At 36.7% G+C, this 16,711-nt stretch overlaps 1 protein-coding gene across 1 annotated transcript in view; it reads left to right on the top strand.

The window, feature by feature from the left end:
* The window catches only part of prodh (proline dehydrogenase (oxidase) 1), a 50,771-nt gene that overhangs the window by 17,534 nt on the left and 16,526 nt on the right, over window positions 1–16,711 (top strand). The window contains exons 6-8 of the mRNA XM_002932075.5: window positions 7,717–7,833; window positions 11,677–11,756; window positions 15,840–15,921. Coding sequence (XP_002932121.2) covers window positions 7,717–7,833; window positions 11,677–11,756; window positions 15,840–15,921 — 279 coding nt within the window. The remainder of the gene's footprint in view (window positions 1–7,716; window positions 7,834–11,676; window positions 11,757–15,839; window positions 15,922–16,711) is intronic.

The following is a 16,711-nucleotide window of genomic DNA, read 5'->3' as shown; positions in this document are numbered from 1 at the left end:
GGCCTGTAAGTTTGACATCCGTGGTGGGCAAGTTATTTGAAGGCTTGTTAAGGGATCACATTCAAAATTATGTAGTGGAGAATGGCATTATGAGCAGTAATCAGCATGGCTTTATGAAGGACAGGTCATGTCAGACCAATTTAATTGCTTTTTATGATGAGGTAAGTAAGAAGCTGGACAGTGGGGATGCAGTAGATATAATCTATTTGGATTTTGCCAAAGCATTTGATACCGTTCCCCACAAACGACTGCTTTCTAAGCTAAGGTCTATTGGTCTTAGTGAAGTCGTTTGCACATGGATAGAAAACTGGCTACAGGATCGGGTACAGAGGGTGGTTGTTAATGGCACATTCTCTACTTGGAGTAAGGTTCTCAGTGGGGTCCCTCAGGGTTCTGTACTGGGTCCACTTTTGTTTAATTTGTTCATAAATGACTTAGGGGAGGGTATTATGAGTAATGTATCAGTGTTTGCAGATGACACAAAACTCTGCAGACCAGTCAATTCTATCCAGGATGTGACATCCCTGCAGCAGGATCTTGACCAACTGGCAATCTGGGCAGCTAAGTGGCAGATGAGATTTAATGTGGATAAATGTAAGGTCATGCACCTGGGATGTAAAAATATGCAAGCCCCGTATAACCTTAATGGGACTGCACTAGGCAAATCCATAATGGAGAAGGATCTTGGAGTCCTTGTAGATAATAAACTTGGCTGTAGCAAGCAATGCCAGGCAGCAGCTGCAAGGGCAAACAAGGTTCTGAGCTGTATTAAAAGGGGTATAGATTCACGGGAGGAGGGGGTTATTCTTCCCCTTTACAGAGCACTGGTAAGGCCCCATCTAGAATATGCTGTTCAGTTTTGGTCTCCAGTGCTCAAACGGGACATTATTGAGCTAGAGAGGGTCCAGAGAAGGGCAACTAAGCTGGTAAAGGGTATGGAAAGTCTCGGTTATGAAGAAAGACTGGCCAAGTTGGGTCTGTTTACACTGGAGAAGAGGCGCTTAAGAGGTGACATGATAACTATGTATAAATATATAAGGGGATCATATAATAACCTCTCTAATGTTTTATTTACCAGTAGGTCCTTCCAACGGACACGAGGGCACCCACTCCGTTTAGAAGAAGGGAGGTTCCATTTAAATATTCGGAAAGGATTTTTTACAGTGAGAGCTGTGAAGTTGTGGAATTCCCTCCCCGAATCAGTCGTACTGGCTGATACATTATATAGCTTTAAGAAGGGGCTGGATGGATTCTTAGCAAGTGAGGGAATACACGGTTATGGGAGATAGCTCTTAGTACAAGTTGATACAGGGACTGGTCCGATTGCCATCTTGGAGTCAGGAAGGAATTTTTTCCCCTCTGAGGCAAATTAGAGAGGCTTCAGATGGGGTTTTTTGCCTTCCTCTGGATCAACTTGTAGTTAGGCAGGTTAGGTATAGGCATTATGGTTGAACTTGATGGACGTATGTCTTTTTTCAACCCAACTTACTATGTTACTATGTTACTATGTTATATCTCATAAAATGTTATGCAATAGCCATAGGGTTAAATTTCCCAACTGACTTGGGAAGTCCTACTTTGTTACCTATGCCCTATGCAAAGGCGTAAGATAGTCAGGACAACTTAGCAAGCGCAACATTTGGCTCCAACGAGGAGTGACAGATTGGATATTGGAGATTGGAGGTGATACCTAGCCTAAAGTGAAGGGACACTCAACTGGAAAAGGGACTCAGACTTGTTTTATTCCCGAGAGGCTTTCACAAAGGGAATCTAGACTACTACTAGATTCACTAGTGAACTTACCAAGTGCCATCTTCTTTCTGGTATTTCTACCTGCATGTCTGCCTTTTTTATGAATGTCAATATTTTCTCCAACTTCCTCATCTGGATTAATTGCAGTAAGTGACTACATCTTTTCTGTTAGACATCTTTTTTATGGGTAAGAACCACTAGCGCCCTTATTTCTTAAATCATCATTTAGGTTGTAGTGCAACTATACCATACATTCCTCAAATCACCACTGAGAGGGTCACATTTCCATTTATTTCATACCATCCATAATTTTTATTCTGTACTTAGAACTGAAGAATGGGTCTTGTAGTCTTCGCACAAAACATTAAATTAACAAACATATTTAAAATATACTTTGCTTAGTTGAATCCATTCTGCTTTTTAAATCGTATACTTTTTTTCTTCTTTATTTTTTACCAGATACATAATATTATACTTTTTGTATAATTACTTTAGGATGAAGGTTTGTAGACTAATTTCAAACTCTCTTGGATATATGTAATCCAAAACTGTAATTATGTTCTTTATTGCAGCAGAAACACAATTTTCAATATGCCGCATATGGGCAAATATTTAAATCTGATTTGCCATTCAAAACTGCTGTCTTTGATTAGTACACCATAGCTACATTACCCCAGGTAGATCTGACAGACAGTGTAAAAGTCTCAATCTGCAAAAAAAATAGAATTATTATAGTATCTGTTCAACACTGCAGTCTTCTTAGTGCCAAAGCCTTATATCATATAGATTATTCTCCTGAGCAAAGTTAACCCTACTAACCAGAGACACAAGTGAATGTCCCATTCATGAATCCATCTGAAGAGCTGTAGAGCTTTAGTCACATTGTGGTTCACAAAGATTTTAAAAGATATAATACACCAAAATGTACTGTTATAAAATGTTATCCCAGAGAACTGAGAATAAAAATTGTTATCCTAGTGAAAGAAAAGTATAGCCCTAAAGAATAAGCTGGGGTGCAAAATAGTTTTCTTCTCCCATGATCCGTGTGAATGTGTAGTTGCACAGCCGTCATCCTGCCATAGTATAAATGTATGTATCCACATACTTTTTCCCCATATAGAATGTAAAAATATGAAATGTATGTCTTCTTCCTTCTATAGGAGAAAGCTGTTATCTGATACCCGCCTGTATTATATTTCATTCAAAGAAATGCTCTCATAAGAAATAACAAATATCCAGGCAATAGAGATGATTAAAATAAATTCAGGCATAACAGATAGGCATCTGCAATCAGGAACTTCACAGCAGTTCCCAAAAAAAGCAGTGGTTTACAAGTTATGATGTCATAGTAAAAGGGCTCAATACTGTATGTAGTTCAGATGTACAACAGCCATCTGCCATCATTGTATATGCCAGATGGGCAAAAGTACAATATTTGGACACCTGTCTGTCCAACATATTTTGGAAACCAGTCTTTACCCTTTTCTCTTTTAGGAAAGCATTCACTGTGTTAGAACACTGTTGGTGGGATTTGCTTCCATTAATACATAATAGCTTGGGCACTTATGTTGGGTGTTCGTGGGTTATGTTGGGATTGCTTGTGTTGGTGTTCCAATTTATACCACAGATGTATCATTAGGTTGAGGTGAAGGTCAAATTCCTCCAGAAGAATTCTTCATACATGGAATTATTATTATCCTGCTCATACAGGAAATGACCTTCTGTAGATGCAAAGTAGGAAGGACAGAATAATGAAGACGTGTGTCAGCAATGATGGCTGTACCTTAAATAACCAGTTCCAATAGCCGGAAGGAGCATCCACATCATTTTGCCTTTATATATCACGGTGTTTTGAGCTTCTTGGTTCATAGTGCCTGGTGGAAAACAAAACTTGCAAAGCAGAATTTTGCCAGTTACCAGTTAGGGCTGTGACAGACGGGGAGATTAGTCGCCCGCGACAAACCTCCCTTGTGGCGGGCGACTATTCTCCCTGAAATGCCATCCCACCGTCATACATTCTAGCCATTGGGATGGCATCCGGGCGACTAATCTCCCCATCTGCCACGGCCCTTATTTCATCTACAGTTTTTAATTTGCTGACTAGTAAATATGGCCTGTAAAAAATGTAGTTGCACTCTTTCTGTTTTAAGCTTTTGTGAATGTATGGTAACACTGTATTTATTCTTGGTGAATGACTGATAGATTGGTTCTGTTTTGAAGGCCCCTGTATTCTAGCCCCTGTGTGATGTACATCCTGTTCCTTTATCTGTGGTTTTCTGTTTTTGAGGTTTTTACGGTGCTTTTGGGGTTTTTTTTCAGGGTTTTTAAATTAATTAGCTTTTTGCTCGGCAGCTTTCCAGTTTATTATTTGAGCAGTTATTTGGTTGCTAAGGTCCAATTTATCATAGTAACAAGGCAATGAGTGACCGTAAGATGAATTAGAGAGGGTTAGAAAAGAAAGATAAGTAATTAAAAGCAATAATAACATTGTATCATTGTATCATTAATTAAATATGTACAACAAAAAAAAATACCGGCTGTGATCCTTACAACAGATGCTGAAAAAGCGTTTGATAGGATTTCATGGGCTTTTTTAGATAAAACTTTGGAAGGCTTCGGCTTGGGCCTCCTGACTAGACAAAGAGTGTTAGCATTATACCATTCACCATCAGCTAGAATAAGAGTAAATGGATTATTATCACCTAAAGTAGAAATCTTTATTGGAACCAGACAGGGATGCCCTCTTTCTCCCATATTATTTATAATGATTATGGAAACGTTATTAGCACATATTCGGAATAATACAGATATTTCAGGAATAAAAATAAAAGGGAAGGAATATAAGAGTGCTGCTTTTGCAGATGATCTACTTATGTTTGTTACTAACCCTATTATTTCCCTCCCAAATATAGTCCATTTACTGAAAATCTTTGGAGAACTCTCTAACTTTAAGGTGAATTATTCTAAGTCAGAGATACTTAACATCAATATCCCTGACATAACAAAAACTGCTATTGAAGAAAAGTTCCCCTTCAAATGGACAAAATCTTACATTAGATATTTGGGTGTAAATTTACATTCAGATTTGGGAAATTGTTATAAGGATAACTACATCCCTTTAATGACCGCCCTCCAGAAATTATTAGAAAAATGGGGAAAGTTACATCTATCCTGGTTTGGAAGAATCCAGGCCGTTAAAATGGCTTTTATTCCCAAGATTCTTTACCTATTACAAGTACTTCCAATTCACTTACCCCAAGCATATTTTATATCATTAAAATCTATGATATCAAGATTCATTTGGTCCGGTAAAAAACCAAGACTGAAATATGATCTTCTCATACTTCCTAAGGATAAGGGCGGTTTGGCACTTCCAGATATTAAACTGTATTATATCTCTAACCATTTAACACGTTTGTTGAATTGGACTTGGGGCAAGGATAGGAAGGATTGGATTGAACTAGAACAATCCTTCGTGCCTTGCCCCCTTAAGAATCTATTATGGGTAAATAATGATTCGACACTAGTAAAGGTAAGCTCACACCCTCTCATACAAGCAACCCTTAAAGTATGGCACAGCAATAAAGAAAAATATAATCTATCTAAATGCCCATATGTACTTCAACCATTGCTTAATAACCCAAATTTTACTCCAAGTATGGAACCTGGCTCCTTTTCTAGCTGGGAATGGTATGATAACAGGCCTACTAGAGTAGGCGATTTAATTAAGGATAACAAACTGATTCCTTTAGCCGATATTCAGAAACGTTGGGGTTTACATCCCAGGGATACTTGGAGATATAATCAATTATATTATTTTATTCAGTTATCCAAGCAGAAACACTGGGATAGACCTCTAACAGAATGGGAAAAGGTATTAGATAAAAATCAAACACTTGATAAACCTTTATCCAAGATGTATAAATTACTGCTTAATATTTTGCCAACCTCCTTCCGGTCTTTTAGCAAGGCATGGGAAAAGGAGTTAAATATTACACTATCTATAGATACTTGGAATAGATTATTTAGACTAGCATATAAAGCCTCTAGAGCTTCTAGAACTTGGGAAGCTAATTATAAACTGTTAACAAGATGGCACCATACTCCTGCTAAACTTCATAAAATGTACTCTACTAGCTCAGAAATGTGCTGGAGGTGTAATGAAGATGAAGGTACTCACCTTCATATTTGGCTTACATGTCCTCTGCTTCAACCTTATTGGAGAGAAGTAATAGATACAATTAATGACATTACACAGATGTCTCTTAAATTAGAAAATACAGCATTAATTTTACTAAACACTATACCTGAAAAAAATACTATATTATCCGATGCGTTGACCTTGCATTTTCTCAATGCGGCGAGGTCGGTAATTCCTAAGAAATGGAAATCAACCTCTCCTCCTTCTTACTCTGAATGGCAAGTAACTGTCGAAGAGACTAGAAAAATGGAGGAAATCACACTTATGCTACAAAATAAGAGCCAATATTATTGGCATGTGTGGTCACCATGGATTAAGTACTTACAAACATTGTAATCAGTTTATAGACTGTTTTAAAAACCTTTTCAAAACCAGTTGCACTATAAAAAAGTAAAGAAATAAAGGGAAACATAGATACAAGTGATTAACCTCCTCTCCCACTACAATAAAGATAGTATAGATATTCTACTATGTGTTTAGAAGTGCCTTGTTGTCAATGGTAAGCTGATAAATGTTTATATTCTAAGTGTAATTTGTTGACTGTTGAATTCCCTTCCCTTTACTTTCCTTTTTCTTTTTTCTGTACACATTTCCTATGAAAAATTTACAATAAAAAATAAAAATAAAAAAAAAAGAATTGAAAAAAAAAAAAAACATTGTAGCCTCATAGAGCAATTATTGTATGCAGTTGGGTTCCTTTTAAGAGAATTTAGCTGTAGAATTAAACTTTACTATGCATCATGAAATTCTAGCGTAGAATACAAATCATATAAAACAGCAATAAACATTCTGAAAGCCATGGAAGAGAGTATAATTGCATAAATCAACAAGTAAATGCTATTGCGTATTTATCCAGAGAGCTCTGTTTTCCCTTACCACCACTATTTGCTAACATGTTGTTGTTTATTACCCCCTGCATCCAAGCAGTCCTTTCATAAACCTTTAACCCACACTCTGAGATTACAAATTTATTTTGGTACATTACTTTTACCTTGAGTCAGCACCTTGAGCACTGTATTTAAGGATAATATGCATTCTATACCTTTCCTTCTCCTTTAAAAAAATTCATGATGAGCTAGCGATACAGATGGCTCAATAATGTAAAACAAAATAACGTTGATGACTTACCTTCCACGATTCTTTAAAAGCTCTAACTAAATATTGCGTTCTAACCTACTAAATATACGGTAAATCCATTTTACGCAAAATTAAATCCTTTTGCACGGACAAACAATTTTTATTGGTGACGCTGGTAAAGCAGATTTTTCACCAAATGAAATTTCATTGGATCTGCACATAAACCACTAAGATGTGTGAATTCTGAATAATTTAGCTCGGCAGCCTTATTTTATGTCTGGAATATCCTTGTTAATGGGAAAACAACTGTGCCCATGAAAAATAATAGGCCCACACTTTGTTTCTATTTTCAGGCTGCAATGTTCAGCCATGTTATGAATTAATGATCCAGACATACCCTGTAGCAATCAAAGTAATTTAACATTACCATTAAAAAATAATTTGGCCTAAATGAGCTCTATACTTCAGCCGCGTATCTTCTGCCTGCCCGTAATATTTCAGTTGTTCTTCTTGCTATTACGATAGCCACTTAAAAATAGGAAAGCCATTAAAACACAGGGTGCACAAGTTTTTCCAAACACTTCGTTTGATGCAGAAGCTAGAGAAGCACAATGTTGGTGGGACTGTAACTATTTTATGTGATACAGACTTCTCTGCATCATTTCTTTTATAACATTATTTTTCAGCTGCAGTTTTCTGAAGTGCTTATGAAATGGCGACGGTTTTTCCACCAGCTAGCCGCAGAGCAGGGCAAGGCTGGAATGGCAGCAGTTGAAATTGAATTAGAAGTGGAGAAACTGCAGGTAAGTGGATGACGCAAACCATTCAGGTAAATGATATCAAAATTGCAGTAGGGATGCACGAAATCTAGGATTTGGTTCAAATTTTGGCTGAACATGCAAATTTTATCTCATTTTATTCACTCCTCCATTTTATTCACTCCCTTCTGTACACAAAATAGTAAGCTACAATTAGGCACAAACAATTGGTATATTTTTTCACCAAATGATAATATGGTTTTTGTTATGCATGACAATTACTGGCATGTGTTTGCATCCTGTTTACTAAGATACAGTATAATTTGCTCTGCCCAGAGGATTCCTCTGCAGGGGAACAGGCTCCTCTATCTCATCCTCTCTATGGGAACAAGTTCTTCAACTGCTGGGGAACCTGATCTCTCAGGTTGCATCCCCTCCAGACCCCCCAGTTGGGTCTCCTCCTCTAATGCACCAGCAAGTTTATTTTTCTTAATTTTTTTTTTCACAAAACCCATTTCATTTACAATTCATGTAAGATAGCTCTTCATTTCATGCCCATTTTAAAGGAATACATTCTAGGAAACTATTTAAAAAAAACTTACATTTATGAACAAATTGAAAATTATATGAATTAAATACAAAGTCCTTTATTTGCAATATAATCATTAGACTGGGCAGAGTTGAGATGTAGAACTATGCTGTTTACTACCACTCCCATTAAGTTTCCCAAGTTTAAGGGCATAATCTATTCACCTTTCTTTTTAAAGTATCTAAAGTTATATCACATTCTAGCCTATTCATTCCATAATGCCATGCTATGAAAGAATGTTGGAAAAAGGAGGGAGCTGTGAAAAAATACTATATTGTCTCCTAGGGCAGTAAATGTGGAAGACAGTAGGAAGGCAATAAAAAGAACACTATTTTTTCTTTTGCCTTGTCTGTTCATAATTTCCTTCATAGGTGCCAGTGACCACCTGCATATCATTGCTTTATTGAGTTTACTATCCAATGAGGGGATTCTACTATATAATCTCTGTGTTTAAAAGAATCGGTCAATAAAGTAAGGGAATATAAAAAAAAAAGCTGAATTGCAAAACAGTGATTTTATTATGCAGCAATTCTAAATAACAACATGAAACTAAACTCTTTTTAGGTACAATAAAGAGACGTGCATGTCGGTATAACACAAACAGTGTTTCCATTGTACCATTAGCCTGCCTATAGGCAGAAGATAATGGCCTCATCACAGGCCCAGTAAGCTATGGTGTGAATGAATAGCATACCTATGGTCATCACAGCTAGAGCTGTAATGTTTGTTAACTGTTGTGTCTAAACTTGCCCATTCAGATTAGCCAGATGTTGTGTTTGTCATTTGCAACTTGGAGAAAATTCAATGAGCTGGATCTGTGTTGTCCTGTGGATAGTTGGGATTGCTTGGTGTTTTGTTCACGAGGTAATGATGATAAGAATAAACCAGCTGCTGCTGTTTGTACTGAGTAAACCCTGTTGAAGGCTATGCTGAAATCCAGCACAAAGCCATTTTTTGCAGGCTAGGTCCGGTAAAGGTGGCTGTGACTGAATGCATCTAAGGAAGTCAGTTACACTAATAAATTATTTGCAGCCTTTGCTAAAGACTTGTCTGTACACTGAAATATCTGCAAATTGAAACTGCTGCAATAAGGTCTGGAACAAGATTACACGTGCCAGTGAAACCAAGATGTGAAAATAGAGAATACTTGGACATACAGTACAGAAATAATGACATCCTCAAAATACATGCACTGTTTATATAGCACTGCAGTTTTCAGTGTAACCCTGACTAATAGGTAAGCCTGGAGAATTAAAAGCGATATTAACACAAGCTACTTGTTAAATAAAACACATAACCTGTTTGTAAGTATCTTTCAAACAATTGGCTGTGGCATCAGACATGACATTTTAGAGACTTAACAGTAAACATAAACTAAAGTTTCACATATAGGAAATAGCATAGCATGGGAAAGATACTTCAGAAATGTGGTTGTTCATGAGCAATAGGAAACAAATGAAACCATTTAGGGCTCTGGCGCACAGGGAGATTAGTCGCCCGCGACAAATCTCCCTGTTCGCGGGCGACTAATATCCCCATGTGCCAGAGCCTTTAGAATGTTTTTTGTTCTCCCTTTGTCTTTGTCTTTTTTGCTGTAACATTACATGCACAGCAGATATGCACATAAAAGAGCAAAACTGTGCCCCACTGAATCCACAAGCAATGGCAGTTTTTACAGTTTCTGCATTTTTAATAGTTAACAGAACATTACATCTTCAATTGATATTGTTGTAAATAAATGTAGGAGATTATATAGATTAAAGTTCACAAAGGCCTGCTTTTGTAACCTAAGCTCTCTGTATTCTGACATTTCCATAACTAATGTGATCAATTATGTCCATAGCTTATATCAGGGGTCCTCAAACTTTTTAGAGTGGGGGGCAGTTCATGGTGAGAGCTCCCTTGACAAAGGCGTTTGAGCCAAAACGTTGGGGTATTCTCTCATCCAGAGTATCTGCCTTCATATCCTCTTTTTTTCGATCAAATTGCGGGGTGGTATGTATGTACTTGTTTCTTGATGGATATATATTGTAAAGTATATAAAGTATAAAAACTTTTTAACATCATGTTTTTGATGAATAAAATGCTTTTTTAACTATAATACCTCCCTAAGGAAGTTTTTTCTGGTGTGCAGGGTTTATATGGGGGTTTTACGGGCAGTTCATGGTCCCTCAGACTGTTGGGGGGCCGTCTACTCATTTGCCTGCGTTCTGCTTTGCTCAGCACATCACCGCGTTATGCGGTGACGCGGTGACGCTCTGGGCAGAACAGAATGCTGACACAGTAGTAGATGAAGGAGGAGACTGCACAGAACGCCAAAACAGTAGTATATGGAGGAGGAGACTGCCTGCAACTCATTTTTGCTTCAAACTACAGCCCGTGACAGCGGGAGTTGGGGGCCAGATAAATGGCCGCGGGGGGGCCATATCCAGCCTGCAGGCTATAGTTTGGTGACCCCTGACTTATATAATGGTTGGGCTCATAGGACTCTTTCTCTTTGGCCTCCACATCTCCTTTGATTCTCTTAGCACACTCACAGGAGTTAGGTCAGCTTATTAAGAAGAATATTTGGCTCCACCAAGCAGTAGAAGTGTTAAGTTCAGCTTCCTTTGAAGGGAAATCATTAATCGCTCCCCCCCCACCCATTACATAAAAGGGACTAGTAATGTTCCAAAATATGCATGTATAGGCTTCAGTAGCATAGCTAAACTTAATATTAGATAAAATATGAATAGGCCATTTCAGTTCAGATTTCTGTACCAAACCAGGTAGTTGTCCTTTAATAGTTGGTATTTCTAAATCAAAACCCTCTTCCTATGGCAAAAGAAAAGCCATAGGCAGATTGTTTCCCATTCTTCCTCTGCAAGCACCTATCAGTCAGATCACATGGTTTGCTATAGACATTAGCTGGGTGAATCGCAATACAGTGAACCTGTTTAAGTTACTAAAATATAAACACAGCTGCACGTGAAGTAAATAAAAAAGCTAAATTAAACAGAAAATGTTTTTTCTCAAGCTATGAATAAAATGTCAGAGGCATTTGGAACTTCTTTTTTAACATTATAAAATGCATTTGTATATTAAGTAAAATTGTATTTTTAGGTTTATTGGCCCTTATATAAAAACATGGAACATTATAAAAGGTCATTCATTACACTTCTCTGTATTTTATAAAATATGTTGTCTAGTATAAAACGTATATATCTGGAAAATAAAACAATTTTATATGTACTGTATTGCTAGATTTTACTGATGAGAGGACATTGATCTAAAGCAATTTATATTTTTCTTTTTCACAGGAGAGCCTAGCAAAATTAGGAATTGCAACAAAAGATGAAAGTCGTAACTGGTTCAGTGGAGAAAATCTTGGGCTGTCAGGGTAAGTTCTATGGATGTTTAAACACTGTGCTGTCCTGTAAAATGGCATAGCTTATTAGCTTCTCCTATAAATATTTGGCCACTCTGAACCAATGAACTGATTAAGAATCTGTATGGGCTTATACGGAGAGGTAGGTTGGAGGTTGATGATGACATTTTTAATGTCAAGGGTAAAGGAAAATTTAGTATAAAAGACATCTGGTACTGGGATGAATGGACAGGTTTATTATTTTTTTTTTTTTTTTTTTTTTTTAAATTCTTTATTTTTCTTTTTGCAAACAAAAAAAGGGAGGGGGTACAGAAGGAAAAGGGGAGGGGGGGGAGGGTAAGCAAATATACACGTGGTTGTTAACAGATAAGTTTAGACAGGTTTATTATTTTATACCTGACAGTGGGTGAGGACTGGGAGATGCAAGCAGCAAGGCGAGTGAGTAGTGGGGGGCGGGGCTAGGAAGAGGTGAATTTGCACGCCGGGCCCCTGAACGTATTCATCTGCTGGGGGCCCATTGCCATGTAGGTATGCCACTGGTCATTCCCCTTCATGCAATTGAAGCCTAAGCTCTACTGTGCAAGTAAGCATGACAATGGTCTCTTAGCTATTAGAGAATTCTAAAGATATATATTAAATCTGATAGCTGATAGATTTTAATATGTAGTCAACATTATTATTAAATATTTGTGTCTATTCTAGTTTAGTCTAGTATGTGAATTATAAAGAGTAACTGTAAATTAGTATATGTGAGGGGTTAAAAAGTCAGAAATATGTAACCAGGTGTGATCGTTTTTGTTACATTCCGTATTCCATGTATCAAGGTCAAGTTATGTTCTATTACCAGCACCTTAGCAAGTTGGAGACAGTGGCTTATATTAAGGGTTGATGATGATGTGACATGCACAGTGTCATCTATCTGTTATTTAAAATATAGAAGACCTGTTCGAAATTTTATTGTAAATTTCAATAAGGCCATTTATTAATGCATGTATTTAGACATTTTAAGGTCCTTTATTGATTTTAGTGCCATGGTTACTTAAATGAATGTCAGTGACCCAAATATCAACTCTAATGTATCGCCACCAAGTAATGTTATCTATATTTTTTTCTATTATAATCACATAAATGTCTGTCATGCTATGCACTAACAGGTACAATTAAGGAGAAAATACTGCACTGATATAATTTTCTTGCAGTATTTCTGTGGTAAAGCTGTCATGTTTAATGTTGTATTACACAGAAATATCACTTGTGCCGGTGAGGATGAAGGTTAGCAGAATTCTCCCCAATAGAACAATCATTAATGTGTGTGTTACTTTGTATGCAGCAATATATAATGGCCAGGACTGACTGCATCTGTATTATCTAAAGGGTGAATGAGGAATGCTTTATCCCAGTGCTCTGAAACCTTATCAACTCTTCTTAAACATCAACATAAATTTAGGCCTTTGGGAGGAATCCTGCATATGAGAAAATGGTATATATGTTAAAATGTATGAAATGCATTGGACCCCTTATACAGAACCTGAAGCTCTGAATTACGGCCATCTCCCATAGAGACCATTTTAAGCAAATAATTCTAATTTTTAAAAATGGTTTCCTCTTTCTCTGCAAAAATAAAAAAGTAGTTTGTACTTGATCCCAACTAAGCTGCATAAATCCATATTGGTGGCAAAACAACTCTATTCTGGATAACAATACAGCTGTCTAAATAAATAGACTAATTGGCTAAGTAACTATTCAGAATTTGCCATCTTTTTAAAAATGTAAACAGATGGGTAATAGGCCTATTAGTGACCATGCCTAAAATCTGCTGAAAGCTTATAAGCTATTACAGGGATTGTAAAACCAAAAATAGCGTTTAACATTTTGTCAAAAGAAAGTATCTTTCTGGTATACTCTTATTACAAATGTTTCAAATCAATTGTAAAAAAGGTTAAAGTCTGTTGTAAAGAGAATTGCTATTAAGAGCAATATCTAGAATTTAGCTGGTCATATGCATAAAATTAACATTTTACTTTAGGGGACTCAAGGTTTTGTTACCCTTCATTGTATTTCCTAAGATTTTGGTAAGCTAAATGTGGTCCTAATTTACAATTGGGAGGAGGAAATGTTTCCTTCTCCTACGTTAAAAGAAAACTATACCCCCAGAGAGACTACTTAACCTACAGACAGTTAATATCACATTAAGTGGCCTATTAAAGTATCTCACCAAACTGAAATATACATACATATATACATACACAGTATATAGTAGCTCTTTTGCATCTTTTCCCTTGGGCCACCATTTTGTGTTGGTATGTGTGTTCCCTCAGAGATCACCTGGCAGGAAGCAATGCAGCTCTAACTGTAACAGGGAGAAGTGTAAAAGTAGAAGACAGAACTTAATTGGCTTATGTGACCTAACATGTATGTGTGCCCTTCATTTGTTTGAGTGCACTGTAAATCATATGATCTTAAGGGGCTCTTCGTACCTAAAATGGCAATTTTCTATTTAGTACTATCCCATGGCACATCCTAATACATATTTCTATGAAAATGGTTTATTTAGATGAAGCAAGGTTTCTGATTTAAGCAGTTTTGTACAATATATTTTGATAGAGACCTAAATTGTTAAGGGGTATTTTTTTTTTTTTTTTCCCTGGCAGTGTTCAGTTACTGGCCAGGAAAGCCTGGATGTAGGTGGGTCCAGCTGGTGAAGATAGTGTGAGGGTTGTTATGTAATAGATTTCTCTGGAAGTGAGATTAAAGGAAAACTAAACCCCTGAACAATGTAGATCTATATAAAAATGTATCCCATAAAACTGCTTATGTAAAACCCTGCTTCATCTAAATAATCTATTTTCATTAAAATATGATCTATTCAATAGTATGTGCGATTGGGTAATTCTAAAAAGGAAGTACTAAGGGCCGAACCTGGGATCATACTATGCATGGTGCACACAAACAAACCATGGCCTAACAAACATGTTAGGTCACATCAGGCAATTAATGGACAAACTTCTGTCATTTACTCATCATTTGCCCATCCTCCACAAGGTCCATGAGGGTCCATCCTGAGATAGAGTTGAATGTTTGTGTGTCAAGCAGGATTTTCTGGGAGCACACAAAAGTCCCATTTAAATATAGGCTTCCAGTAGGAAACTATTATTGTCCGTACTTGTGTGTTGGGCAATCTCAGCAGATGACCTTGTACCATGACTATAGGTTGGTTTGTCAGTTGGATAGAAATTATGACGGGGCAGGTTAGAAGGAGCATTAATATTGCTACATGTGTTTTGAGTCTGACTATAACAATCCTACAGTCCTTTTATTTCTACCCTCACATCTACTAGATTTTGCTCTTTACATTAGTGGTATAAAAATACGTGTATTGCCAGCATTTAAAATGGGCAGTAAAGAAAGTGATAGACAGGTAATGCTTTCAATAGCAATTACCACAATGTTTTTTTATTATTTTACAGTAACCCCAACTATTAATATCCCCTAAAATCTAGTCTTCAAAATAATTATTACTGTGCATAGGTATCCGGAAACATTACAAAAATAATTAGTGTCAGCAGGACAATAGGAGTATTTGCACAAACTTTATACCAGTTGTCCTTTTAATGCATATCTGACCTTCCCTGGGCAAATGGACTTTAGTACCACATTAAAACTTAAGTTTATTGCTTTCTAGTACTGGTAGTACAATCCATGAAATAGCTTACTGAATCCCAAAAAAATATTTCTAGTGATGTTTTTATGTTGTCACCTGAGAATGACAACAATGTTTTCATTTATCCAAACTAAAAATCAGGCAAAATCTACTGTTCATGGGATACATCGTAATTCACCCCAAATTTCCCCTAGAACATTGTTTAGTGGTTAGCCTCTAAAAATATTAGGAAATAAATATGTAATAATAATCACACAAAAAGACCAGTCCTTAGGTAGGTTATCTGTAAAAAAAACAAAAACCAAACATGTTTGAAGGGCAACATCCATTATGTGAGACTCCAGCATCAAAGCACTGTAATGGTGATATAACTGTTCATTCCAAACAGGACAGTCTGCAAATCTGAACTAAAAATATATCCATCTCTTATGTAGGACGTTGGATTTGTTGGACTGGAACAGCCTGATTGACAGCAGAACCAAGATTTCAAGACTTCTGCTTGTTCCAAATTTGCAGGTAATTTGGTGAGATTACATAAACACTGCAAATTGAAATACATCTAAATCTAGAATATCAGAAAACAAATAAATGAAAAATTGCCAAAAGTTGGGTAGAGAACATAGATTTGCCATTTAGACCACTAGACATATACATTGCAAATTTTATTTAGGTTTATTTTGGATTAGAATTTGTGTTAGGGTCAGCTGAATTTTTTGTGTTGGATTAAAAATTTGAACAAATCCAAAATGTATGGTTTTGGTGCATACCTATTGGTATTTAAAGAGAAACAATTTAGAATAGAGAATCATATCCAACTGGTCACATGGAACACAATTTCCATTCTATTTTTTTACAAATGTATAAAGAATATTGGCAATGGGGATTATTTAGATGAGGCTAGGGAGAAACAAAACTGCTTCATGCAGCAACTCTTTCCTATTAGCACAATCATATTACCTTTGAAACATGTTGAGGGATCAGTCAGATTACAGAATGAGGGTTCTGTGCTGTTTTATTCAGTTACTTTCTATTTTTAATCCATTCCTGTCAAGAACACAGCCAATGCAGTCTTGTCCTATGGCCCATATTTTAGATCTAGAATGAGAGCAGTACTCTCTCAGAAGGCTGTTGACAAGCGTAGTAATCCTGTATTTATTTCTTTATTTACACAAACAGGTAGGGGAAGGCAGGCTGGACTGGCAATCTGTAGATTCTGGCAAATGTCAGAGGGGTTGCTGTAAGGTGCCAGATGGTGCTTATTTATTGGGCTGGGGGGACTTATTGGGCCTCTGTGCACTTGAAATGC

This window comes from Xenopus tropicalis, chromosome 1 (genome assembly GCF_000004195.4).
Source record: "Xenopus tropicalis strain Nigerian chromosome 1, UCB_Xtro_10.0, whole genome shotgun sequence".
Taxonomy (NCBI): Eukaryota; Metazoa; Chordata; class Amphibia; order Anura; family Pipidae; genus Xenopus; species Xenopus tropicalis.
Note: the sequence above shows the minus strand (reverse complement) of the source record. Positions and strands in the feature narration are given on the sequence as shown.